The sequence below is a fragment of the Numenius arquata genome, chromosome 10 (genome assembly GCF_964106895.1).
Source record: "Numenius arquata chromosome 10, bNumArq3.hap1.1, whole genome shotgun sequence".
Taxonomy (NCBI): Eukaryota; Metazoa; Chordata; class Aves; order Charadriiformes; family Scolopacidae; genus Numenius; species Numenius arquata.
This window is the reverse complement of record NC_133585.1, coordinates 24,640,697-24,668,597: the sequence shown is the minus strand read 5'-3', so window position 1 is coordinate 24,668,597 and position 27,901 is coordinate 24,640,697. Positions and strand designations below refer to the sequence as shown.

The following is a 27,901-nucleotide window of genomic DNA, read 5'->3' as shown; positions in this document are numbered from 1 at the left end:
TCGGGGGAAGCGGCTGCTCCAGCGCCGCCGGGGCGAGCTCTGCCCGGCCTGACCCTCGGTTTGGGTGCCCAGGAGCGAGGGACCAGCCGCCACGGCCCGCCCAAGCGAGGAGCGGCGGCGGCGGCGACGCCCGCCTCGCCTGACCCGGCCCCGCTCCCTCAGACGGGGGCGCTGCGCGTGCGCGGCGTCGCGTGACACTGCCACGCCGGAAGCGCGGGGGCGACAAGATGGCGGCGCTCCTAGCGCGGCTCTGCCGGGGCGCCCCCAGCCTCCGCGCTGCCCACCTGCCCTTCGCCGCCGCCGCCCCCCCCCCTCCTCCCCCTGCCGCTGCGCCGCCCCTCCGCGCCGCCGGGATCCCCGAGGCCGCTCAGCTTTTCGGCGGCCGAGCTGGTGCGCGCCGCGCCGGCCCCGCTGCAGCCTTACCTGCACCTCATGCGACTGCATCAGCCCGCCGGTGAGCGGGGCCGGGGCCGTAGCCGTGGCGCTGGTCTGCAGCGGGTGGTGCGGGCCGGGGGGTGCGGGTGATGCCGGCCCCGAGGGGTGGGCGGGAGTGGCGGTGTGGCGGGGCCACCCCTCCCCGGCCACAGGCGCCCTTGCTCTGGGCAGAGGGTCTTGCCGAAAAACGCGCCTGTCTGCTCGGCCGTGCCCTTACTGGGCAGCCAGCTGCCGCGGCTGGTGCCTAAGGCAGGTTTTATGCAGGTCATAAATGGTTAAACTGTAGAGAATTTTCTTTTAGAGAAGAAATATGGCTATCTTAGCAACCACCCCAATGGTTTCAAGGACTTAGTAAGATAAGAAAGGAAGTACGTGGCCCTGAGAACATGGTGACCTAAGACAGGGATGCATTAAATACGGACGTTTTCTGACAAACAGGTGGTAGCAGGGAGATCGTTAGTTTTAATGAGCAATTAAGCAGTTAGAATCTTTTGCCAACATGAAAAGCGAGCCAAAGGACAGGTGAAGAAGATGAAGATTGAGGAAGAAACAACTCTCACTCAAAATGAGGACCACCAGAAGGCACAACTACGCATGCCCCGAAGCTCATTATAGTATGTAAATGAATTCTCGGAAACGTAATGAATATGCTAATGTTTTCTTGGAATTACATTGAATATGTATCCCTGTTGTGTATAAATTTAATTTGACAACAGTATTCGGTGTGCACAATAGGAGGAGCGATCCCCTGTACAGCCGACACGGCAATAAAGAATGCCTGCTTTCTAAAACTTTAAATTGAGCCTTAGAAGTTTTACCTGCCGGTTTGCGGTGACATGGCACCCCCGCTCCTCGTCTCACCCCACCCGCCGATTTTGTGTTCCCCCAGGGACGTGGCTGCTGTACCTGCCGTGCACCTGGAGCATCGGCTTGGCGGCCGAGCCGGGCTGTCTCCCTGACTGGCACATGCTGTCCCTGTTCGGCGTGGGAGCGGTGCTCATGCGCGGAGCCGGCTGCACGATCAACGACATGTGGGATCAAGACTACGACAAAAAGGTTGAGAAACCCCCCTAGGGTTGCAAAGACCTAGGGAAGTGACTTGCTGGTTAATTAACCAAGTACGTGTCTGCTCATCTCCAGCATCACCAACTCCCTTGCTGAGTGCAGGCATAGGGCTCCGGGTTCAGAATCACAGAATCTTCATGGTTGGAAGGGACCTTTGAGATCATTGAGTCCAACCACAAAAAAAAAAAACCCAAACAAACAAACAAAAAAAAACCAAACCAAAAGAAACCCAAACAAACCCCAACCAACAAAAAAACAAAAAAAACCACCACACACCACACCCACTCACAAACAGACACAAACCAACAATCTCGGGCACTACATTCCTCTGTGTTTCTGTCTGAGATGCATTCAACTAATTTGTCAACGTTTCCTCCTAGAATAGTAGAAATCATTTTTGTTTGTATAACATTTCTCTGTCTAGGACTGTAGTTAAGTCCTCTAGAGTACTTCCCCCTGTGTAAGATAAAATACACGTTGTCAGCTGTAGGTAGTACTTGAACAAGTTTCTTTTTCAACTTTGTTTTGCATGACAGAACGAAATAAACAACACTGTTTTGCTACACTTGCTAGTTATGATCTACTCAAGAACAACATTTTTATTTTATTTTCAATTTTCAGTAGCAGGGTTTCCTTGAGTATTGTTAATTACTACATGGGAATGGCTGTTAAGAGTGTCATGCCCAACCCTGAGCCTAATCCTCTTCCATTATGTTGTATTTTTCACCTCTCTTTTGTTCAGAAGAGGAAAATGAGCAAAAGGCAGTGCCCAGTGTCAGATGTTGAAACGTGAGGAGGTGCAGGCTTGGAGGGGAGTATCCTGGTGATGCCTCACCGTTTGCTTGTCCTGTTTTCTGTTCCTTATATTGTTCCTCTGGTTTGGGGTTTTGGGTTGCAGCGCTGGCAAGAGACAGGATAATGAGCCAATCTGGTATGTCAAGTTCTTCTTACAGCACTGTTGTATTTGTGCTGTTGAGAAGGCAATGAATCAGCACAGGTTTTGTGACAGCTTTGGATGGTTTAGAGTTTGGAGGATATGAGCGTCTATATACACTAAAAATATTTGACAGGGTGGAGGGTGTGACTAGTAAGAATTCATTTATGCGTGTCATGTGGTTAGATGTAGAGTTTTAAAAATTCCTTTCTTGCATACCTTAAAAGGATATCTTCAGAACAAGTGCGATAGGGGCCAGGTCAATAACAGGATGTTGGCTTGTGTTGGTGATGGTGTTGATTTTAGAGGTTTTAGATTTTACGTTACTGATTACTTGGTAAATGTTTTCTTTTCTTTAAATGACACAGCCCGTGCTTGGTTACGATGTGCAGTGGAATTGGTCACAAATATGTTAAGTACATGTTTAAACTGCAAAAGCAGTGTTTGACATTTAACATAACCTGATTGAGGGGGGGGAGAACAAACTAAAAGTGTCTATTTAAATACACATTATTAAAGCATATGCAGAACACTTTATACATACATAATAGTGTATAAAAAGTTGGCTTTTGAACCTCTTCAAATAGAATTTACACTATTTTCATCAACATGCAAAACTTTTTTTTTTTTTTCTTTTGACAATGGTCACCTTTTGCAAGTACCTCACCATTTAACTTTTTTCTGATATTTGTTTCTTCCTTCAGTTTGCCTCTTATGATTTCTTGTTCCAGACAGAGTTTCTAAACTTCATTGTATCCTGACTAGGATTAAAGTAATTGTCCTTTCATAGATATTAACAATGTTTCTGCGTGCTAGAGGAGCCCTGCATCTTTAGGATATTTTACATGGTAATCACTTTAAAGCATTTAAGCACAGAACTGCTGCTTGAAATTGGGATAATTAGCTCACAACTGACTTTGTCTGACTTTTTTTTTCCTAAGGTAATAAAATTCATACACAAGATGCCTATAGTGTTTCTAATCAGCCTCCTTGCACACAAGTGGCACTTTATTCTGCTCTAGTTTTTAAAGCCTGCATGCTTTTATTATAAGTGCTGCTGCTTAGAAATACAGCTCGTGTCTGTGATGATATGCTAGGTTTGTATCGTTAAAGGAACCTCATCTCATACATTCTGTGACCTGTTTCTGTTTATTTTTCCTCTTATATGCCAATGGTGTGACTTCTAGTTTTAAGATGCATTGGAATGTATTATGTTGGATTTGGTATTAACATTATTGTTTCCATGTTTAGGTTGCAAGGACAGCAAGTAGACCCCTGGCAGCTGGAGATATCTCCACTTTTCAGTCCCTCGTTTTTCTTGGGGGACAGCTTAGTTTGGCACTTTGTGTGCTTCTGTGTCTGAATTACTATAGGTGAGGTATAAGTTCTCTTTTGGTTTTTAAAATTTGATTCTGGGTCCAGAGTTGAGCACAGAGATTTTCAGCAGAAAAGGTGTTGGGGGCAGAGGGAGGAGCTTATCACTTGTGGAATTATGTTTGAAAGCAAAAGAACTAGTTCAGTACTATGTACAGTTCAGCTCCTGTAAAACTGCACTGTATCTTGTGATCTTTAGACTGGCAAACAATACACCTCTTGGTACTTTTTACAGTATTATTCTGGGAGCAGCCTCTTTGTCTCTTGTGATCACCTACCCTCTGATGAAGAGAGTAACCTATTGGCCACAGTTAGTTTTGGGTGAGCTGGAAATATTTTTACAATTTTTTTCCTTCAGATGTAGTTTTTGGGCTGTTTCACAAATTAGTAATTGAACTTCAGCAGTCTGATTTTTTATAACTTTATATTAAAATAAAAATACCTTATAGACAAAGTTCTCTTGTGCCAGAAGCTTCTTAAACAATTTGTAACGTATAAGAGTTGATGTTTGGGTTTGGGTGGTTTTTTTGATAGAAATCAGCTTTAAGAATCAGCTTTAGTTTCAGGGTTATCTCAAAATGCATTTAAATGTGCATCTGTCCTGCATTTCAGTCTTCAGCCTCTAAAATAATTCTTGTGCAGAAACTGATGGTGCTTGTATTTCAAGTTGAGCTACTAAAACGTGTCTTTGTATCTTGGCCTTCACATTCCAGCTGCCTTCAGCTTTTTCAATCAAAGTTGTCATTTTTAGCTTTGAAGTACCGTAGTTGGCTGCTGTGCGCTCGTCTGCCATCAGTTATACTGACATCTTTTGTTATACAGACATCTAAGAATTTTAAGTTCCGTCCCGTTGTTTGAGGACACTGGAATAGTTTTGTGCAAATGCTTCCCTGTGCCAACGAAGTCGAATTTAAATTGGGGACAAATGTGTGGCTATACATATTTCTCCTTGTATGTCCAGAGTATTTAATGTCAAATTACTTGTATATATTAGCTGCCTGAAAATAAGTGGTAGAAAAATAGAGATGCCAGTATTGTACAAAAAACTGCTAATATGATATACACTTCAAAAAATATTTAATTCTATACATGTAATTTAGATCGCTCCTGTCAAACTTGTAACTTTTTTCTTTTTTTTTATTTTCTTTTATGTTTTTAGGACTTACATTTAATTGGGGAGCCCTTCTTGGCTGGTCTGCCATCAAAGGGTCATGTGAGTGGTCTGTATGTTTGCCCTTGTACTTTGCTGGAGTAATGTGGACTCTGGTATACGATACCATTTATGCACATCAGGTAGAGTAACACTGGGAAATTTTAGATATCTGTATATGTTTGTGTGTTTAATTTATAACTTTGTTGTCTAACAGCAGTATTAACCTGTTGCAGTTCTTCACCCTCAGCTGAGCTAAAAGAGCACCAAAGAAACCCCAGCCTTTGCACCTTTTATTGCCATTTGCAAACGTTTTACATATCAGGTAGAAAGCTGGAAGTATAATGCACTTGTGCTTACACATTTGCATTGTGTAAATAAATTTTACACGGGTGTTAGCTCTTAGCTGCTAAAGCAGCTCTAAGGACCAAATTTCAAATGCACTTAAATTGGGTTCCTAATAAGAAGCGTTGGAAATGTAAGCAAGGGCCCCCCCTTCTTATTTTCCTTATGAAGTGGCAGTTGGATTGTGGATTTTTTGCTAATTCATCCTTTCATTCTAGGATAAGAAGGACGACATCATCGTTGGTGTGAAGTCAACAGCATTACAGTTCAAGGAGGATACGAAGCAGTGGCTCAGTGGCTTCAGCCTTGCAATGCTCCTGAGTTTGTGCGTGGCAGGAATGAATTGTAACCAGACGTTCCCATATTACTCAGCTGTGGCTGCCGTAGGGGCTCACCTAGCACACCAGGTTTGATGGATTTATTTATACTTTTTTACACGTGGCAATTCTTGGTAAAAAATCAGAGTGCTTTTCAACCCCCATCAATTCGCCAACTACCTAAAAGAAAACAATTCCTCTAAAGAGAATTCAAGAAGTTCACTGATAGAACAATAACATCTTTTATGTTGAAGGAGAAGCCGCTGCCTGAGCATTCACACACCATTCATGGTGTCGCACACTAGCGCACACGAATGCTTACCCTTGACTGCGCTTCCTCCTTCTTCAGGGTCGACCCTAGGTTTCTCTCAGCAGTCTCACGCATCAGATTTTAATAAATAATTAATTTAATGGAAAGGTACACCAGCAAGGACAACCCGGGCTGGGTGCCTCCAAAGAGGGGACCCCGAACAAAGAAATCCCTGGGCAATTATAGATCACCCTTGTGATCTGTACACTTGCTACTCACATGCATCTTTTAGTCCAATTGGTTATTTTTGGTCTGGGGTCTTCTGACATCTTATTGGATTCTTTTTCTGTGTCCAGGCAGGCAGGCAGGCTCTTACCTTGTTGATTTGTGGTTTCAGCTGAGGGTTGGAGCCTCCTCATCTTCTGGTTTATATTCCTTGTGCACTCCCTGGCACAACGTGGAGAACTGAAGAGTCCCAGACTGGGGAAAAACACTACCAAAACATCACTGTGATATCAACGTCTTTATCACACTAAAAGACTAAACACATCACTGTATCAGCTGCTAGGAAAATTACTAAGAAAAATAACTCTATCACAGCCTACAGGCTTCAGCAAATCTAGCTACTCATGCTGAGTAAAACTAGGCAAACAGCACAAATCACACCATATCATAATCCTAAGTAATTTGTTCCAATTAAAACTTACTTATTTACTCTACGCTAATATCTCTCAACATTTTATTTGCTTTACATTTCTGAAGGTGTATCTTGCGGCTTGGCTGCTGTTGGGTGTGATTTGTCAGTTCAGTGTTTTCAGTTCTCTGTTCTTGAGGGGCTGACAGGTTTTCAATGGTGTGGATAAAATGATAGCTTAGAAATTGTCTTAGAAGCTTGTGGACACAGTTTCAGATTATTTGATCAGTACCCAGCCCTGTTTGATTAGAACCTGTTGCCTCTGTACCACCGCAGATGGTAGATGAACAGGTTTCCTGGGAAAGGTTTCGCTTCCTTTAGTTGGATACATTCTGTTTTGACTTCTTCAGAGGCTGAACTGTAAGGTTTGAGGTTTTCGGGGCTACTTTTCTATTAATCCTTTCACTTGTTTTGCTTGTCATCCTTCTCAAGACTTTCGCACAAAGTTTTGTTTCAGAGAGTATTTTTCTGTGACTTCGCTCTTGCTGCACTGTGTGTTTTTTTTTCACCTCTAGCTGTGACTCACAGCAGACAGCTGGCAAGCTGGGCAAGCCTTGCTTCTCACTGTTGTTGCAGGTGTCCTAGTTCATTTTTTACAAGAGAGTTGAGCAGACACAACTAAGAGTGACTGGACTAAACTAGCCCTGTGTTGGTTGGGCAGGGGCGGGCACGTTCCTGTGCATTCCAGTTAGCCTGGTTCACTTGCAGCAGAGATTTAAAGGTGCAGGCAGGTTTGGGGGGGGTGGTTATTTTTATTTATTAAGTTCCCATTGAAGAATTAGGTGGCTACCTACTGAGGAAGATCTCAAAACAACTTATTTACCTGCCCAGACATTTTTACATTTTTAAATATCAGATCAGACACACCAGTATCCCGGCTGTTTATACGGTCCTTCATTGAGAGGGTCTGAGAATCGTGTTCATACGTGATCCTTGACTTTTCTACTGTATGTTGAACAAATCTGTCAAGTAAACATACGATTCCAGTTGTGCAAAAAATCCTTTGCAAGCACAGAATATTCCTGTTTATTATGGAGTTAAGGATAGACTTTAGAATTTGAGGTTCAGTTTATGAAGTTACAGAGTTTTTTGTGTCTTTTTGTAACGTGTCAAATATTTATGAGTCTGTAGAATAATAATGCCAGAATGTTCCACTGTGCTTTTGCAGATTTACACTTTGGACATAGACAAACCTGAAGACTGTTGGAAGAAATTTGCTTCAAATCGTACTGCAGGAGTTCTGCTCTTCACAGGGATTGTGCTTGGAAATCTGTGGAAACAAAAAGACTCAAAAAATGTAGAAGAACCTCTAGAAAACAGATAGCTGAAATTACTATAAATACTGATATTTTAGTCCAGCCAAAATGTAAGTACTGTAAGAAAAAGAAATTTAACATAACTATAGCTGCTTTATACGCTTTATTTATAAAAGCTGATGAAAACATTTTTGTTTCTAAAACCATGCAAATCTTACAATATAAATTCTGATTATCCTTAAATTACTTCAGCCTCCATAGAAGTTTCAACAAGTGAAGCTGCTCTGCTGGTCCTGTGTAGTACAAGTAAACTTAGGTCAAGCTCTCGGACTGTGAGCCCAAGATTTTATATGAAATAAATGTCTCTTAGTGACAACACGTGGGAAAATGCAAAAGAATTTCAAGATGTAAATAAAATCTGGCTGTACATGTTCAGTGTTCTGATTTAATACATGAATAATTTTCAGTTTGAGTTGGAGCTTGATGCGTGAAAGAATTGCAATAACAATTTTTATCCTGAGATGTCTAGAAGCAGTCAGGACTCTTGAGTGTGTGAGGTTCAGAATAATAAATCAATAGAGAAGTATTTAAAATTAACTTTTGCTCTTGTTGTGATTGCTGGCAGTGGTTCCTTTTCACCTGAAAAGAACAGGCTTCTTCAAAGTTGCTTGCACAGAGTGAGCTGAGCTCGTTTACCAAGAATGATTTGAGCACAGACTACTGACTGTAAACATAAACAGAACAGCCCAGAGCTATTGCCAAGTGTGTGTGACTGGTGGTTGACCCTGAGCTATAATTCATCATGTAAGGTGATCCTTGTTTGTTTAATTTTTATTTTTTAATTCTGTTCCTTTTGGTTTATGCCTACCGGTTTTTACTTGTAGTCTTACAGGAAGAACTTGTTTATAGGAGGATGCCTATAAACAATAAAAACAGCAACTGCGGGCTGACAATTACATTGCTTCAAACCCTTCATGTTTTCAACTGCTTTACGCTCTCAGTTACATGATTTGCACTGTAGTTAACCTTTTCTTTGGCTCGTAGCGTTAAAGAGCTTGTATGGCATGTTCTGGAATTAATTTCTGTGAAGGCATAATGGACACGCCAGTTCTAGGAAAATGATAGGTAATGCAAGTGTGCTTTTCTCCACCGGTGGCTTTGCGTACACCTGCATGCGGGGCTGTAGTTCGGTGATGCAAAGCGTTTGGTTGCCAAACTCATTTTGGTATTCCAACGACCTTTCTTGATGTCTGCTCTGCTCCTTGAGTAGTGGGGCACAACTGCATGCAGTCCCACCAAAAATAAGGCTGCATCTTGCTCTAGTCCTGAAGATGGGTATCACATTTTATGGTTATTTAAACCTTAAAGGTATGTTTGAGAGATGTTGCAGTCCAGAGCCATGCGTTCAGGGTTTGCTAACTGTAGTTTTGCATTACCACTGATTGTGAACAGGTAAAGAAGTTCCTGTTGCAGGGAAATGGAGTCAAGGGCTTTGGCAGCACAAGATTGTTTTGGGGACTGGAACACACTTCTGTGGGTTCTGAACACTTCTTTTTAATGTACACCCTGTAAAGTTGTTTTTTCTTTTACTGTCTAAACAAGTGATGTCAAATATTTTTTGAGCAAATTAGAAAGAGTGGATTTTTCAGCCTGACTGCATGTAAGATAGAAATGTGTTAAAACATTAGGAAGTGTAACTGCTTTTAGGGCCTCCTTGGTTCTTCCACAGGACTTAAACAGGATTTATAATTTTGGGGTTGAGGAAGTATTAAGTTGAAGAAAAGCAGTTTAAAAATGAAGAATAAGAAGTTTCTGAACAATTACTTGACAAAGTTGCATTTTGTAGAGGGAGAATTGGATGCATCCAACTTCATGTTGAACTTTGGTTATAAGGCATTTACTAGTAATAAAAAAGTCGTCACATAATTAGTGTGGATCAGTTTCTTAATACTTGTAATATTACTTTAGAGAGGTTGTGGCAGAAGTTATTAATCCATTTTTAACATATTAAAGCATCTTTAAGTAGCTTAGATTTGGGAAGAGCTCACATTTTGTGGTGCCTTTGAACCTCCTGGCATCCTTTGTCCAGTGGCAACTTATCACAAGCATTTTTCTTGTAATGGGAGGAAGAAGAAGGTGTAGCTAAATAGAGTGAAAATTCAAGTTTCAAAGCAGTCCTTGTGTCCTAAACTTGAAGATCATTGCATGTTTTCTGTGGGGTTTTCCAAGTTCATCTCAAAATGTGTTTTACAAAGACGTGTCATAGCTGTATTTTAGGTTCATTGCCTGAAAAATGGAGAAAGGTTTAGGTTCCAGGCTATAATACTGAGAGTGTTATTCGCGTGAGCATTTTACAATTAATACACAGAAATAACTTTTCAAGTGCAAAAGAGACAAAGGCTAAACTACTTCCTGGCTAAAATCCGGTTCGTATCTGCTGGCAGGCATATGTGCGTATCTTCTCCTTCCATTTCCAAGCTATTCTATTCCAAATCTTAACAAAGACACTCACTGCTGATTTAGATAGAGTCTGTTAAAAAATTCTCAAATACACCTATCTCTAAAGCAGCACGTTCATGATCAGCTAGTGTGCTTTTGCACAAACAGTTTCCTCTGGAAGTCTCTCCTCCCGTGTCAAATGTTGCTTTTCTCCTCCCCTTCCTTTTCCAAATGTTCCTCCACAGGACGTTGAGATAACAAATGCTTTTGGAGGCAGGAGGAAGGTCAAATGTGGCAGTTGCTCAGCGAAATAGAAAACTCTGTAACCAACAAAAATGCTTGCGTTTGTGTGCTCCCGTTGTGCTTTGTGGAAAGGTGTTATCAAAGTAACACTAGCTCTTTGTCCAGGAGTAGCCGTACGTACCTAGGGGTGTTAGTTCCTGCGGGGATACAGGGAGGGATTGCCAAGGCTTTTGTGGTGGGGCTGGATCTCTGAGTCAGAAGCCTGATGGGGACAGTGGCACACGGGAGCTTTTACACTCACCTTTGCCAGGGGAAGGGACTCGCCATAAGGTCATCCAAGGCGAATTGTGCCTGGATTTTGCTATCTGTGTATTTCTCGGTAAATACAGAATTGTCATGGTTGGAAAGGACCTCTGAGATCACCGAGTCCAACCATACACACACACACACACACACACACACACAAAAAAAAAACCAAAACCCTACAATCTCGGGCACCAGAGCATGCCCTGAAGTGCCACGTCTACATGTTTCTGAAATACCTCCAGGGATGGTGACTCCACCACCTCCCTGGGCAGGCTGTTCCAGGGCCAGGAAAGTCATTCTTCCTAATATCTAATCTAAACCTCCCCCGCCCCAACTTCAGACCATTTCCTCTGCTCCTGTCATTATTCCCTTGGGAGAAGAGGCCAACACCCACCTCTCTACACCCTCCTTCCAGGGAGTTGTAGAGGGCAATGAGGTCTCCCCTCAGCCTCCTCTTCTCCAAACTAAACATGCCCAGTTCCCTCAGCCTCTCCTCCTATGACTTGTTCTCCAGACCCCTCACCAGCTTGGTGGCTCTCCTCTGGACACGCTCCAGCAGCTCAATGTCCTTCTTGTGGTGAGGGCCCCAGAGCTCAGTATACATTGAGTATACTGACTTACATACAGTATCATTAATGCAAGGGGGTCAGATTTTTGCCTCCCTCTGATTTCAGGAAAGCATGCGCTGCAGGCACCTAGCTGAGGAACTGTGGTGTGCAAAGCACACGGGCCAGAGGACATGGGACAAGCAAGGGAGTCTGGCTGCAGGGTGTCACCAGGTCCGTAGGTCAGGCATAGCACCAGCCACTGGTGGTGTAACGTAGGGATAAAACGGTGGCTCTGCTCAAAGTTACAAAGGTGTGTCAGCGTGTGGAAAGATCAGGGCATCCTGTGGGCTGAAGTCTACGAAAAAGCTGGCTGAAAATTAAGGTAACCCATCACCTGTACGGGCACGGCGTGGTGGTTAGCTGCTCTTCAAGGAAGACACCAAAAGCACAACCGTTGTGGTGAAGGACTTGGTGTGCTAAACAGAAGCAGGAGAACGTATTTTATAGGCGCTTGTTTTTTCCCTTTGGCAAAAGCAGGGAGAGGGCCATTAATTTGTTTCTAAAGGCCGCCACAGGGCAAATACCAGGAGAGAAGGACCACTTAAGCTTCAAAACAAAGCTGACAGGAAAAAAAAATGTGGGTGTTAACCATCCCTGTGAAGTTTTCGGTGCTAGCTGAAGGCTCTTGGCATACTGCAGAGGTGAGTTTCTTGCAGTGCCTCCCTCTAGTTTGTGACAGAGGCAAAAAGGACAGAGCAAATTTTAACACGGCGTGTGCTAGATAAAGTACCAGTGATGTGATAAATTACAAAGGAAATTGTGAAACACCTCATGGATTTTACGGAACTTTTCTTTTCCCGGATAGTGGTGTTTAACAAGAATGACCCCCCTGCCCCCCAGCCAGGCAGCTGTACGCACGTGGTTTTGTCTCAGCTGAGCAGTAAGAGGTCTAATAAAATTCAAAAACCAAAACCAACAACAAAAAAAACAGTGTTTAAATGCTGAGTGCAAAACTTTAAAAAATACAGCTTTAATTTCTGGAAGAATGAGCGGAAATCCCAGCCCTAATGAAAAAGATAAACAAAACCCACCCCTGAACGTTTACACCAGCAGAACACAATTCTTCCAAATTGCAGAGCTGCTCGGCTGTGACAGGTAGAGTAACAAGGAGAAATCTCTAATATAAAATAGGTTTCTTCAACTGCATAGAGAACGGAACCAAGCCTGTAACAAGCTGTGTGAGGGGGGAAGCAACTCCATGCCCATTCCACACTACCTTGTGGGTTTTTTTCCTGGACTGGCATCAAAGTATTTTTCAGCTCTGAATGAAAAGTATCTCGAAGAGAAAATTTTACCTCCAAGTTAACCCTGCAACAGATGAGGAGACTACTTCGAGGAGAAACTTCAGCAGTGTTAAGTGGCTGCTTAATAGAGCTGTGTGAATTTTATGCTGGCTGTCATGCTGTAGCGCGTCTGAATGTTTGTCAAACAGATTTTCCAGCTTCATCAGAGCTTCTTTCCCCCAAGTGCTGCCATGCTATTAACCACTTTTCTAGGAAATACATAAATTAAACTACTTGAGAGAAAAATGAAGGAAAACACAGGCTTTATGTACACCATAATGTGGTTTTTTGGCAATACCTGCATTGCTGTTGTGCTTTATTTAAGCATTGACTGGAAGGGACCTTAAAGAACTTACTTGCTTAGTCTTTGCATGATGCTTTCCTCCCCCCACCCCAACCCCTACTTTCGCACGCACGACACCACGCAGTGGATGCAGCAATGCAATAAATGAAGGATTCAACAGGTCAGACAGAGGGGCTGAGAGGTCTCCTCTATCTTTCCTGCTCAGGGGGGAAGACCCAGGGGAGAAAGCCAAGGCGGTGTAAGCACAGGTTGTCCATCAACCTGATGAGGCTGAGGTTGCTCGGGTTGGAGGGGTAAAGGACAGGCTGAAGGTCTGGTGTTGCAGTGCATGCCTCCTCTCCCAGGTGACAGGTGATAAAGACCCAGTTGCTCAACACCAAGCAAGGCTCTGGCACCCACAGGTTCATCCATTGTTGGGTCTTCATCTGGTGAGGGTGCTTTCCATAGCTAGCCCACCACCAGCACAACCTGGTGACCAGTTGCCCGATTTTTCTTGTAGGCTGGGTAGGATGGGGAGAGTGTCCCCTCAGTCCTTCCCATGTCTCTCAACCCAGTCATGAGCTGCTGTGCTGTCAGGGGTGCTCTGAGATCTTGGGATGTCCATACAAGGAAGCCATCTGCTATGGAGCAGGTGCAAAGGTGGCGAATGTTGTATCTTCTGTCTCCAGGCCTTCCTCAAGAAATCAGTGGCAAAGCAGAGGGGGACCAAAAAGCTGCCTTCAAGAGTTCGAACTGCTCAGTGGTGATTTATTTATGCCAAGGTAAGTCAGAAGGTACTTCAGAAAACTGGAGGTTAAACACGTAGGGAGCTACCATGAGAGGCTATCAGGGTGAGCATGTTGGGTGCCGGGTGGATGAAGTCAAGCAGAAGAAATCCCGTCATACACAGGAGGCATCAGCGCGCATACAGAGGGGAGAAAGGAGACTGCCATGGAACTGCAAAGCTCTCCTCTGAAGAGGACCCGTGGTCACGTGCACACAGCAGGTGAGGAGCTGCATGGCTTCCTCCTCTTGCACATCGTCTCTCCCAGTCCAACTCTCGGGTTGCCTTCGCCTATCTGACTTAAAGGAGCATCTTTCTTATTAAGTAGTAAAGGCCCGTTTTAATCAACGGTACAACTCACTCTACTGAGTAACATCAATGCATTTAAAAAGTGCTTGCACGTCAAAATTCTGTTGCAAAGTGTGTTGGATGTCATTCTGCCGACACCCTGGTTAATGTTGGATTAACTTCACGATGCATCACTTGTGGCTGTTCACTCGGCTCCCGCTCGGGTCTTGGGCTAACACCCTGCTCCTCATGTACGCTGGGAGCAGTGCCGTCAGGTTAAAACGAGGGCATCGTGTATGCCGGACACAAGGGACAGGAGAAAGTAAGGTCCATCATCCCCTGCAGCTCGGAGAAGGTAAGGTCCATCATCCCCTGCAGCTCAGTGGCAGCAGCTGGCAGTCTGGGATAAAACTCTTGGGAGGCTGTAGAAACGGCACAGAGCACACATCCAAACTGGAAGGTAGACACAGGTCAGCTTACCCAAGGAAGCCTCCAGAGCTGGCCCAAGAGCAACTGGACTGCTGAGGTTCTCCTGCTTCCCACCGCTGAGTGGGGATGGGGACAGGAGGACACGCACTGGCACCCTCTGGCAGCTCTTCTGCTTGTGCATGGGTGCAAGTCAGTGAATGATGAGGGGCCTGGAGCATCTCTCTTAGGAGGAGAGGCTGAGGGACTTGGGTCTTTTGAGTCTAGAGAAGAGAAGACTGAGGGGGGATCTGATCAATGCTTATAAATACTTAAAGGGAGGGTGTCAAGAGGATGGGGCTGGTCTGTTTTCAGTGGTACCCAGGGACAGGACAAGAGGAAATGAGCACAAACTTGAATACAAGAAGTTCCACCTAAACATGAGGAGGAACTTCTTTACTTTGAGGGTGGCAGAGCCCTGGAAGAGGCTGCCCAGGGAGGTGGTGGAGTCTCCTTCTCTGGAGACATTCCAAATCGCCTGGACACGTTCCTGTGCAACCTGCTCTGGGTGGACCTGCTTTGGCAGGGGGTTGGACTAGATGATCTCCAGAGGTGCCTTCCAACTCCACATCATTCTGTGACTCTGTGAATTTGTGAGTTAGGGAATTAATGAAGTAGCAGATTATAAAATTAACAAGTTGGACTAGTCTGTTCCAAGGGGGTTGATTTGGTTGTTGATTTTTACCTTAGTTGTTTTTTTTTTTTTTTAACCTCGTGAGTTCCTGAGATGAAGTTTGATTCCCAGAGGGGTTTGTCCTACAAATCCAAGCGACCCAGAGGAAGAGAGGCACTGCTGAAGGGATGCTGAGAAACTGCGAGACGACGAGTGTGGGAAGCAGAAGCTCAGCCCGGCTGCGCAAAGCCCCTCGTGACAAACCCTTGCCCAAGCCGGCGTGTGAGCGCAGAGGGATGTGAAACCGCTCCCCTACCGCTTTCCTGTGGGTCGGAGGGGCTGTGGCTGTGTGCTGCTGCCCCAGACGTGAGCTCCCCGCTCTGCACTGCACCGCAGCTTTGGGTGTCTGCGGCACGAGGGGCTTGCCCAGGTGGACCCAGCCATAACCCCAACCCCCATTTTTCCGTTTCACCAGCCAGCCGAGCCCTCCCTCTCCACCATGTGCGGTGTCCCCGGCGCTGGAGGGAAGAGGGACGTGGAGGTGTGGGCACAAAAGTGCTCTCTCCTTGCACCAACTGCAGTTGCCTCCGTTTCAGTGCGATGTTGAACCCGACCCTCCGTTGTATTTCTAAGGGCTGTGAAAATTGCCCCTAGCACTTGCTCAGCTCCTTTCTCCTCCGGCTTTTATAATGGCAGGGGTTTTCCTTTTGAGCCCCTCCAAGCTGTGGGAAGGAGGCTGGGTTTGGGGGAACGTTTGCGTGTGGATGGCATTGGCGTAAAATGGAAAAAAAGTGATTTCTGTTCACCAATTCTCTGTAAAATATAATGGTAGACCATGTAATTTATACTTTTTCCTTTGCAGAGAAAGCAAAAATGTGGGTTTTTGGGAGTTTTTTTTTTAACCTGTACTCCTGCATTCTTTATCAAAATTGCATTTACTGTAATACACATTAAACTAGTGAATATTAACTTCAGCTGAATTTTTCTTCCGTGGTCTGCTTGGAAATAGTCTTTTATTCCCACCACGTGGAAAAAGGCCTTACAGGTTTGGCTTTGTTAGCCTCTTTCCTGTCTCCCAGACTAATGAGACTTTTTTTTTGCTCTTTGCTGTCTCGCTGTGGCTAAGAGAGGCGCGCTTTGCAGCCCACTGCCCGTCTTCCCGCAGTGCCGCTTCACAGGATGCGGAGAAGCTGGACGTGAAGGGGGCTGAGGCCACCGGCCACCAGCAGAGCCCCAGCCAGCCCCTGTGGTGGGCTCCAGCCAGAAACCATGGCGGCTGCCACGGGAGGCAATGGGTGGGCAGTCAGTGTCACCCCGGTTCTTAATAGAGGACAAACTGTTAAAATCCTTAAAATGTTGCTGATGAGGGCTTTTTTACCGTTTTCTCCCGTAGCGACTGTGCTTTTCAGCTTCCCACTTCCCTCCCTCCCTAGCAGACTCCAAGGCTAGCTTGGCGTTTTGCATGAGCCTAGTCTAGCCAGCCGCTGGGATGTCAGGTATCTCCACTTCGAAAAAGCATCTGCTGAACTACAACTTTTTGCAAACCTCAATTCCCGCAGCCTCTTGCAATGTTTCTGGGGGAAAAAAATAAATAAATAAAATAAAAATAAGAAAGGTGTACGGTCCAGCCAGGGGGTCAGCCAGGCAGCCCCGTCCTAAAGCAGGGGCAGCCCCAGTTAAACTTTGGAGCGGTTGGCAGCCAAGAGGAGCATTTCAGGGCACACCTCCCTGTTATCTCAGCATTGCTACGAGTGAAAGGCTCCACTTAATGCACCATAAATACCAGCCCCATGACAAAGCTGGAAAGTTGCAGTTTAACCTGAACTTGTCCTTCTCCTGTTCTTGCTGATGGCGAGGGAGAAGGGGGACGCACCACCCATGCTTCACATGGGATGCTTGGAACTTGCTGCTCAGACCCACTCTGTCCATCATTCCGGGAAACAGAACCTGCTGTTTTGGTGTCACAGCTTCTCTACGAAATGTAGAAGTGCATCCAAAACTGTCAGTGACTTGCACAGGGCACGAGTGGTTAAATCTTTGGGGCATATTAGTGAAGAAATAGTAAATGTTAGTATCTCACAGAGGGAAATGGTTGAGAGTATGGTAAGCACTCAGTTAATTTTACAATAGCTGGGCTCCGTGGCTTGTGACCGGCACTTAGGGAATCAGCCTAATTCTTACAGAAAACCTCTGTGTGGGGTATATCTACTAATTCAGAAGTAAATACCTAAATGCATCCCTAAGAAGGAGCAGGGAGCACACTTGAGACAGATGGAGTAGAGGATTAAAAACAAAGGTACCGTCCCAGCTGCCTCCTTATCTGGGGCTGAATGCAAGTGGAGGAGGACAGTTGGGGCTGGGGCTTCCCCCCATCACAGTGTCACCCCCATCACAGGGTGCTGACCTGCAGGGGGACACCCCACACACACACACACCCCCACCCATGCACAGATGGGTTTAGCTGGCGCTGGCTTTGACTGAAAGCATCCTGCTTTGACTGAAAGCATCATGTTTTGCCCATTGCATCATCAAGCTGGGACAGGGGCTGTTCTGGGCGCCGCAGGGACATTTTAGCCACCCAGGAGCCCCTGCCACAGCCCCGCTTCACTGCCATGCTGCCCCCCCACTGTCGCCCAAACCTGGTTGTGAAAGCAAGCACATCTGCACAACGCTTTCATCCAAAACCTTTTCCTCCAGAAAAGGGAAAAGCTCAGAGTGAAGCACCCTGAGGTGCTCTTCATTTAGTCTGGTCTAGGGTCAGAGAAGCATGCTTTTTCTTTGGGGAAAAAATGTTGGAAAAATGTCTATCCCAAAAAATGCACATCATTCAGAGCTGTTCTCCACCAACCAACCACCACATGGACACACAGTTAAGGGAATAAGACAACGTGCATGCAGTCATTTGGAAAAAAAAGATTAATATTATGCTATTGATAATAAATAGTAAATTCCCAGATAAATCACGATTTCCCAGAATTATGATTTAATTCTGAGAAAAGGGGAAAAAAAAAGAAAGTGCTCGCACAACTCCTGACCTTCCCCCTCCAGTTACCTCCCCCCATCACGCTTGCTGACTGCTGGCTGCCAATAAGAGCCTCCCAGGGTGAGAAAGTTTAGTTTCATCTTCCCCAGAGCCTCTGCACAGGGTCCCAGCCGGCAGGGAAGGCTGCACTAACCGAAGCTGCTCGCCACAAGGTTGGTTCTCTTAAAGCATGGAAATAGGAAAAAAAAAAAAAAAAAAACCTCGTTAGCCTGGGAAGCGTGGGATAATAGTGCAAAAGTAGATTTTTTTTTTTTTTTTTTTAAATTTTCCTGCTCAGCATATAATTTAAAGCAAGTTGTATGGCAAATCCTATTTGGGGAAGGAAGGAGGTTTTTAAAAAGCTATGCACAAAAGCTGGTTTATGGAGGGGTTAGTTCTTCTCTGCTGCTTTCTCCTGCTACCAGCTTTGTGTCACTGCGTTAAAAGGGTCTAGCTGGTACTTTGCTCTCGGTTTAAATAATATGGCTCTCTCTTGTCCATGTGGATGGTCAAGGCAAAAGTCCTCCTAGCCAGGCTGCTTAGCTGTGTGTTTTCTGCCAGAAGCCTGGATGGCAGGCTCTTTCATACGTTGCTGCCTGATCTCCCTATGCTTTTGTGGACATTTTCAGTGGAGTGTGCTGTTGCCGATAAGAGCATCCTAATGCTGCAATCTCTTCGTTAGGGTTTGCAGCCAAGAGAGAAGAAAGCATGCGAGCAGTACTCGTGTACACCCTGCTGTGGGGGTGTAGGAACCAGGGGGATCCCTCACGTCGCGGGGGGGCACTGGGCAGAGGGAAGCGCTGGGGGGCAATGCCCGTTCACGGCTTCCCTCTGGACACACGGCCCGGCACTTGCCTTCGGGAGGGGGGGTTCTGGAAGAGCGGGATTTCTGGAGAAGCGGGATTTCTGGAGGAGTGGGATTTCTGGAGGCACACCAGTCCCCCCAAAGGCTGGGGAAGGGAGGGTGTCCCGTCCCCCCGTACCCCCACCCCGGCGCCTCGACTGCCAGCATCAGCCACGGCATTTCGCTTTCTGTTCTGGAGTCTGAGCTCAGGAGCGGGGCGGGGAGGAGCCTGACCACCCAACAGCAGCCTCTCTCCTCCCCAAGCTGCTATTTCAAACAAGAAAAAGAAAAAAGAAAAAAAAACAACCCAAATTTGTAGCAAAAAGTCTCAAATCTGAGCAGGCAGTTTAACTTTTTTTTTTTTTTTTACCTTTCTTCTAATTGTGCCTAACTAGAAGAACTAAGCAGTTTAATTTGTATTTATTTTTTTTTTCCCCTTCCCCTTTCTTCTAATTGTGCCTAGCTAGAAGAACTAGGCAGTTTAATTTGTATTTATTTTTTCCCCTCCCCCTTTCTTCTAATTGTGCCTCACTAGAAGAACTTGACCTCGGGGCAATACTTCTAATCGTGTGGTGGTTTAACCCCAGCTGGCAGCTAGAACCACGCTCGCTCCCCCCAAGTTGCAATAGGGGGAGAAAAACAGAAGAGCAGAAGTGAGAAAAAAAAAAAAATCCCAGTAGCTGAGATAAAGACAGTTTAATAGGTAGAGGAAAAGCCATGCACGCAAGCAAAGGAATTCATTCCCTGCTTCCCATGGGCAGGCAGGTGTTCAGCCATTCCCAGGAAAGCAGGGATCCATCACGCATAGTGGTTGCTTGGGAAGACAAATGCCATCACTCTGAAGGTCCTCCCCTTCCCCCAGCTTTATATACATACACATGGTATGGGATATCTTCGGTCAGTGGGGGCTGGCTGTCCTGGCTGTGTCCCATCCCAGACCTAACTCAAAACACCAGTGCACTATCAAAAGTATTTCTCATCCCAAATCTAAAACATAGCACTATACCAGCTGCTAATAAAAAAAGTTAACTCTATCCCAACCGAAACCACGACAAGCTGTTACCTGAGGATGCTCTGTGCTGTCTTTTACTTGGCTGGTAGAATAGGAGCACAGAGATTTGAGGGGGTTTTTTAGAGCTGAAGCTTACGGGGTTTCCTGGTTTCAGCTGAGACAGAGTTAGTTTTCTTTCTAGTGGTTGCTTGTTTTCAGGTATGGTATGAAAGGCATGTCAATAATGCATATTGTTTCAGTTGCTGCTAAGTGATGTTTATACTAGTCAAGGACTTTTTTCAGCTTCCCATAGAAGCATAGATAGAACAACAGAATGGCCATTGGGATATTCCATACCAATAGACATCATGCTCGGTGTGTTAATGGGGGTTGGAGGAGGGGGGTGGTGGGATCTGCAACCTCTGCTCAGGTCAGGCTGAGCAACCAGTTCACCGGGCAGTGGGAGTGTGTGTCTTGTGCATTCTGTAACTATTATTATTATCATTATTTTCCATTATTGTTCTATTAAACTGTCTTTATCTCAACCCACAGTCTTTTTTTTTCCCCTTTCCCCTCCTTTTCTCCCTCTTCTTCCTACCCCTCTTGGGGGGGGGAAAGGGAGGTGAGTGAGAGGCTGCGTGGTCCTGGATGCTGGCTGGGGTTAAACCACGACACTGGCTTTTAGGGTTTACTTGCTTGGTTTAGTAACCAGGGGAAGGCAAGGACTGGGGTTCAGACTTGGGACGTAGTATTGAATTTCTGCCTTCCTGCCTCTCTGTGACGAGAAACCACCGATACTGGTTTTTCTACCTGTCCTGGGTTGAGAGACACAGGACTAACTTTTCTGCTAATGCTGGGGAAAAGTGCACTTTTAGAAGACTCTAGTGTCTGAATTTGTGGAAATATTTACTTTACAGCCAGCCAGGCTCTGTGGGATTCAAGGTTTTAGTGTTTTCGAGCCTTGCCAGGGGCAGGGACAAGGAGGAGCAAGGCCTGGGCATTTGACCCAGCCTGGCCAGCAGGATTATTTCATACCACGAACGTCACATCCAATATAAATTAGAAAAGTTTGCTGCGTAGCGGGTTCTCTCCCTGATGGTGGCGGGTCCGGACAACTCCTTGCCCCGGTGCCGGAGCCCTGAGGCCTTCCCTTCCTCCTGAAGCCATTGTGCTCCCAGTGTCCGCCATTTGCTGTCCCTGCTGGGAGTGCACAGCTTCTGCTGATATAGTTGGCTGAGTATAATTCCTGTATATCTTATATCAGTATCGGGATTAATACCGGTTCTTTAGTATTATTGTTAATTATTTAGTCTTAGTCTATTAAATCTATTTATATTTCGACCCTCGTGTTTCTTTGTGTTCCCCGATTCCCCTTTCCTGGTGGGGAGGGGTCATCGGGTGATAGAATAATTGTCTAACGACAATAGACTGTTATGGGTTCTCTCAAACCATAACACTACCGTATGTGTCTGGCGCCGAGCTCGGTTTTGTTACGAGGAAATGCATAGACCACGACTGCTTGCCTCGTGCTTTGTACCGGTGGCAAAGCGATCCTGCGTAAAACGCGCCAAGTTGAGCAGCTGAAGTGCCCGAGCGGCTGGCTCTAGCCGAGGGTCACTGCCCAGCCCTGCCTGGCACGAGGGGAACGGGTGCGCTGTGTCTGAGCACCAGCGAAGATTCTCTGGGGTGGAGCGGGGAACATCAGTGGCCTGATGCTATTTTGAAGGCTGGATAAAATGGCAGTTCTGGGCCCCTCACCACAAGAAGGACATTGAGCTGCTGGAGCGTGTCCAGAGGAGAGCCACCAAGCTGGTAGGGGGTCTGGAGAACAAGTCATAGGAGGAGAGGCTGAGGGAACTGGGCATGTTTAGTTTGGAGGAGGCTTTGAACATGAGCCAGCAGTGTGCCCAGGTGGCCAAGAAGGCCAACGGCATCCTGGCCTGTGTCAGGAACAGCGTGGCCAGCAGGAGCAGGGCAGTGATGGTGCCTCTGTCCTGGGCACTGGTGAGGCCTCACCTCGAGTGCTGTGTTCAGTTCTGGGCCCCTCACCACAAGAAGGACATTGAGCTGCTGGAGCGTGTCCAGAGGAGAGCCACCAAGCTGGTGAGGGGTCTGGAGAACAAGTCATACGAGGAGAGGCTGAGGGAACTGGGCATGTTTAGTTTGGAGAAGAGGAGGCTGAGGGGGGACCTCATTGTCCTCTACAACTCCCTGAAAGGAGGTTGTAGAGAGGTGGGTGTTGGCCTCTTCTCCCAAGGGAATAATGACAGGAGCAGAGGAAATGGTCTGAAGTTGGGGCAGGGGAGGTTTAGATTAGATATCAGGAAGAATGACTTTCCTGAGAGGGTGGTCAGGCACTGGAACAGCCTGCCCAGGGAGGTGGTGGAGTCACCATCCCTGGAGGTGTTTAAGAAACGTGTAGACGTGGCACTTCAGGGCATGCTCTAGTGCCTGAGATTGTTGGGTTGTGTCTGTTTGTGGGTGGGTGTGGGGTGTGGTTGTGGGTGTTTGTTTTGTTTTTGGTTTGGTTGGTGTTTGGTGTGTTTTGTGGGGGTTTTATTGTGTGTGGTTTTTGGGGTTTTTTTGTTGGTTGGACTTGATGGTCTCAAAAGTCCCTTCCAACCAAGAAGATTATGTGATTATGTAAAAATGCAAAAAAAACCTGGAAAAGACACAAATGCAGGTAAGGTATGGGTGGGCTTCGTCGTCTGCAGTGGCAGCCCCTGCTGAGGAGCGATGGTGACCAGCTCTGTTGAGGCAGCAGACCAAGCAGGTTTTTCACTAACTGCCGTGTCCCCCTCCCTTCTCTTTCAGAAGAGCAACTAGGAATGGCTGCCCAATCCGTCGTGACAATCCAGCCGCAGTACGCTGTGGCCGTGCCCACCGTCTCCAGGAGCACGTGGCAGACAGGGCTGATGGACTGCTGCTCCGACTGCGGCGTCTGTGAGTGTCTCGGGTGGTCCTGTCTCTCAGCCGTCGACAGCGATGTGCTGTGGTCGGTCCCACGTCCTCTCGGGACACTGTTCTCCCCACCCTTGCCACCTGGGTCAGCGGTGCGACAGCTACATAGCCTGGTCCTCCCCATTCCTCCCCCGGTGCCGGCGGTGCCAGGTGGGCAGGGAGAATCTCACCCGCTGCTGCCTTTCTCCCCCCATCAGGCTGCTGCGGGATGTTCTGCTTCCCCTGCCTCGCCTGCCAAGTGGCCGGAGACATGAACGAGTGCTGTCTGTGCGGGACCAGCGTGGCCATGAGGACCCTCTACCGCACCAGATACAACATCCCGGTCAGTGGTCAACCCACCCCCTCACCATGCTGCGAGGCTGAAAGACAAGGTGCCCCCCCCGCCCCTGCGCATCAGGGATGAGCAGATGAGCAGCAGCGCTCTTCACTCGCCCTTGTTTTTCCCACTTTCGTGTCCGACGTGATGCCAGGAGCACAGGACAGGGGTTGGGATGCCCTCGGCTGCACTGGTCCCTGGGCTGGTGTCCAACAACACATGCTCCTTCCCAGCACCCTTCACCAGGGGCACCTAGAACCACAGAACCACAGAATCTTCATGGTTGGAAGGGACCTTTGAGATCATCAAGTCCAACCATACACACACACACACACACACACATAAAAACCCCAACCCAACAATCTCGGGCGCTAGAGCATGAGGGATGGCAACTCCACCACCTCCCTGGGCAGGCTGTTCCAGGGCCTGACCACCCTCTCAGGAAAGTCATTCTTCCTGATATCTAATCTAAATCTCCCCTGCCCCAACTTCAGACCATTTCCTCTGCTCCTGTCCTTATTCCCTTGGGAGAAGAGGCCAACACCCACCTCTCTACGCTCTCCTTTCAGGGAGTTGTAGAGGGCAATGAGGTCTCCCCTCAGCCTCTTCTTCTCCAAACTAAACATGTCCTGCCTTCAGCTGCTGCCAACCACAGCAGCTCCCTGAGCCTCAGCTGCCATCCCCAGTCTTTGAAAGATGGGAAAGGTTTGAGATAATTGTGGGCAGAGTAACGAATAGATCATCAGTTGCACAGATGAACACCCATAATCGGATGCAGAAGAAAGGTGGACATTCACATACAGTGTATTTGTGAAATAGTTTCTTCCCACCAGGGGGTAGTGCTGTCGCTGGACATGGTGGCTCAAGTCCAGTTTGCCCAAATTGTCATTTTTTTGGTGTGTGTTTCCCCCGCCCCCCCCGACTCTTAACCCCAGAAGCTGAAAGAGAAGTAGTTATTTGCAGCCTGCAGAAAGAGCTCCCTTCTTTCTTTCCCCTGTGTGGGGGTTCAGCAGCCCTGGTTTTTAGTGTCTCCTGCTCGGATGCTAGAACCAGCCAGGAAACAAAGGGCACGTGAGATGGAATGGGATTTTCATGGCCGAAAGGTGGCTTTTGGGAAGCCTGAGTCCCTAACCAACTTCTTCCTAACAGGGGTCTATTTGCTCTGACTTCTGTGTCACCATGTGGTGCCTCGTGTGCTCTGTTTGCCAAATGAAGAGAGACATCAACCGGAGGAGGGAGCAGGGCATATTCTGGTAAGCTGGGCATGCTGGTGCTGGTTTGTAAAGCCACCACCTCACACAGCAAAGCAGCTTCCTGGAGTCTCTCCTGCCAACGCCTGAAGTGAGACACAGGGTTGCTGCAGTGGGGAAACGGCCATGGACAGGTGACGAGAATGACCTGTCCTGCAGCAAAATCACAGAATCATAGAATAGTTTGGGTTGGAAAAGACCTTAAAGGTCATCTAGTTCCAACCCCCTGCCATGGGCAGGGACACCTCCCACTAGAGCAGGTTGCTCAAAGCCTCATCCAGCCTGGTCCCCCTCCAGGGATGGGGCATCCACAGCTTCTCTGGGCAACCTGTTCCAGTGTCTCACCACCCTCACAGTAAAGAATTTCTTCCTAAGATCTAATCTAAATCTCCCCTCTTTCCATTTAAAACTGTTAACCCTCATCCTGTCACTCCACTCCCTGACAAAGAGTGCCTCCCCATCTCTCCTGTAGCCCCCTTCAGGTACTGGAAGGGCACTATAAGGTCTCCCTGGAGCCTTCTCTTCTCCAGGCTGAACAACCCTAACTCTCTCAGCCTGTCTTCATAGGAGAGGTGCTCCAGTCCTCTGAGCATCTTCATGGCCCTCCTCTTGACCCTTTCCAACAGGTCCATGTCCTGGGAACCTGTCCAATGTTGCTGGGAACCTTGTGCAGGACAGGGGGCCTGGACTGGTGAGGCACAGTCCCACTCCTGACCCTTCTCTCCCATCCCATTGCAGATGCCACCATCCTCACTGTGCCCTGCGGAGCTGCTCTGGACCGGAGTTGCCGCTGCCCTGGCTATTGGTAAATGCACCATGGGGGATTTGCTTCGATTATGGTTGATTCCCCCTTCCCTGCTTAACATTATGAATAAACAGCCGAGTTTGCCTTCCTACCCGTGTGTGTGTCATTCTTGCACCGCCTGAGAGCACTCATCCTTCTCCCACTCTGTCCGCCTCAGCAGCCCCTAGTGCAGCTGAGATTTCCTCTGCGCCCACTGCAGAGAAAGATTTTCACTGATATTTTTTTATTCAGTTAGCTTTTTGGCCAAGTGCCGGGTCCTGCCCTTGGGTCACACCAACCCCCTGCAGCGCTACAGGCCTGGGGCACAGTGGCTGGAGCTGCCTGGCAGAAAAGGACCTGGGGGTGTTGGTGGACTGTGGGCTGAACATGAGCCAGCAGTGTGCCCAGGTGGCCAAGGAGGCCAACAGCATCCTGGCCTGTGTCAGGAACAGCGTGGTGAGTAGGACTCGGGAGGTGATGGTCCCCCTGTACTGGGCACTGGTGAGACCCCACCTCGAGTGCTGTGTCCAGTTTTGGGCCCCTTCCCACAAAAAAGACATTGAGGGGCTGGAGCGGGTCCAGAGAAGGGCAATGGAGCTGGTGAGGGGTCTGGAGAACAAGTCTTATGAGGAGAGGCTGAGGGAGCTGGGGGTGTTCAGCCTGGAGAAAAGGAGGCTGAGGGGAGACCTTCTCGCTCTCTACAACTCCCTGAAAGGCGGGGGTAGCCGGGGGGGGTGTTGGTCTCTTCTCCCAAGTCACAGGCGATGGGACAAGAGGAAATGGCCTCAAGTTGCGCCAGGGGAGATTCAGATTGGATATTAGGAACAATTTTTACACGGAAAGGATTATTAAGCCTTGGAATGGGCTGCCCAGGGAAGTGGTTGAGGCACCATCCCTGGAGGTATTTAAAAGACAGGTAGACATAGTGCTTAGAGATACGGTTTAATGATGTTTTTTGTCAGTGTTACTCATCCAAGTTGTAAAAGTTGGAAAAGTGACTTCTGCTCCAGGGCAGAGCTGGGGCTTCCAGCAGTCAGGTGATGGCTGCAGGCCACTGAGTGCCAAGTTGTCCCTGCTGCGGTGGTCCAGGTGGCCATCGGGGCTGCTGGACAGTCCTACTTTTGTGAACATGAAGCCAAGGAGATTTTTGGCTGCCTGGCACCAGCCCACCTCACGCATTGCAGAGACATGGTCCCCTAGAGAACCTGAGCATGAATTCCCACCCAGCTGCCATTAAAAACCTGGTTGGGTTGTGGGTTGGCCAAGTCCTCTCCATGGGCAAAGCCTTCTGCTCCTGACCATGGCCAGGCAGAGCACATCTGCGTTAACAGTACGTTCTCTGTCCGAAAGACAGAAGTGACATTCACCCTCTCTCCATCCCTCTCGGAGAGATGCTAAAGGATTTTTAATCCTTACAAAACTCCCCCAGCTTCACTCTGTAAGGAAAATATGGTATTTCTTTCTCCCCTCTGCCTTCACCTTCACCACAAACGTTGTCAAGGGCAGGTAGAGGCTCTGTCAGTGCTGCAAGGTGGGTCCATACTGCAGCACTCCCACCTGCCTAATCCCCAGATGGCCCAGAGAGTCCTGTCAATAATCCCTGGAAATACAGAAAACTGCATTTTTAGCCGAAGAGAGGTAAAGGCCGGGAATGTAGGGAGGGGCGGGGAGAGAGGAAAAACCATGCTGCTGTCTCATCCCAGCACAGGGATGGTATGATTTTGTAGCTGTACTTTGAGGCAGTGCTGGTGTCACCCAATGGAGTTAGAATCATAGAATCATAGAATCATTCAGGTAGGAAAAGACCCTTGGGATCGAGTCCAAACATCAGCCCCACTCTACAAAGTTCTCCCCTACACCATATCCCCCAACACCACATCTAAGCGACTCTTAAACACATTCAGGGATGGTGACTCAACCACCTCCCTGGGCAGCCTGTTCCAGTGTCTGACCACTCTTTCTGTGAAGAATTGTTTCCTAATGTCCAGTCTAAACCTACCCTGTTGCAGCTTGAAGCCATTCCCTCTTGTTCTATCACTATTTACCTGTGAGAAGAGACCAGCACCAGCCTCTCTACAGTGTCCTTTCAAGTAGTTGTAGCGAGTGATGAGGTCTCCCCTCAGCCTCCTCTTCCTCATACTAAACAGTCCCAGCTCCTTCAACCGCTCTTCATATGATTTGTTTTCCAGGCCCTTCACCAGCTCCGTTGCCCTCCTCTGCACCCGCTCCAGCACCTCGATATCTCTCTTGGATTGAGGTGCCCAAAACCGGACACAATACTCCAGGTGTGGCCTCACCAGTGCTGAGTACGGGGGGACAATCCCCTCCCGACTTCTGCTGGTCACCCTCTTTCTAGTACAAGCCAGGATGCCATTGGCTTTCTTGGCCACCTGGGCACACTGCCGGCTCATATTCAGCCGCTCGTCAGTTAGAACCCCCAGGTCCTTTTCCACCAGGCAGCTCCAGCCACACTTCCCCAAGGCTGTAGCGCTGCAGGGGGTTGTTGTGGCCCAAGTGCAGGACCCAGCACTTGGCCTTGTTGAAGCTCATACCATTAACACTGGCCCATCAATCCAACTATCCCAGTCTCTCTGTAGAGCC

General features: G+C 47.5%; 2 protein-coding genes across 2 annotated transcripts; both read left to right on the top strand.

The window, feature by feature from the left end:
* Positions 1 to 227: 227 nt before the first annotated feature.
* Positions 228 to 8,254, top strand: COQ2 (coenzyme Q2, polyprenyltransferase). Its single transcript, XM_074154944.1, is given in 8 exon segments — positions 228 to 323; positions 325 to 454; positions 1,325 to 1,491; positions 3,686 to 3,807; positions 4,044 to 4,129; positions 4,968 to 5,101; positions 5,522 to 5,710; positions 7,733 to 8,254. Coding segments are annotated over 8 exon segments (1,080 nt in total). The 3' UTR covers positions 7,889 to 8,254.
* Positions 8,255 to 22,809: 14,555 nt separating this feature from the next.
* On the top strand, positions 22,810 to 24,523 carry LOC141469260 (placenta-specific gene 8 protein-like). Its single transcript, XM_074154716.1, has 3 exons — positions 22,810 to 22,932; positions 23,148 to 23,272; positions 24,416 to 24,523. Exons 1-3 carry the CDS (start codon positions 22,818 to 22,820, stop codon positions 24,521 to 24,523), a joined length of 348 nt encoding a protein of 115 aa, XP_074010817.1. The 5' UTR covers positions 22,810 to 22,817.
* Positions 24,524 to 27,901: the final 3,378 nt, after the last annotated feature.

Excerpts from the sequence above, each read along its gene's own strand:
- LOC141469260 (XM_074154716.1), top strand. The coding sequence starts at position 22,818 with ATGGCTGCCCAATCCGTCGTGACAATCCAGCCGCAGTACGCTGTGGCC. Across the intron at positions 22,933-23,147 it reads CTGCTCCGACTGCGGCGTCT|GCTGCTGCGGGATGTTCTGC; the intron begins GTGAGTGTCTCG and ends TCCCCCCATCAG. Across the intron at positions 23,273-24,415 it reads GCACCAGATACAACATCCCG|GGGTCTATTTGCTCTGACTT; the intron begins GTCAGTGGTCAA and ends TCTTCCTAACAG.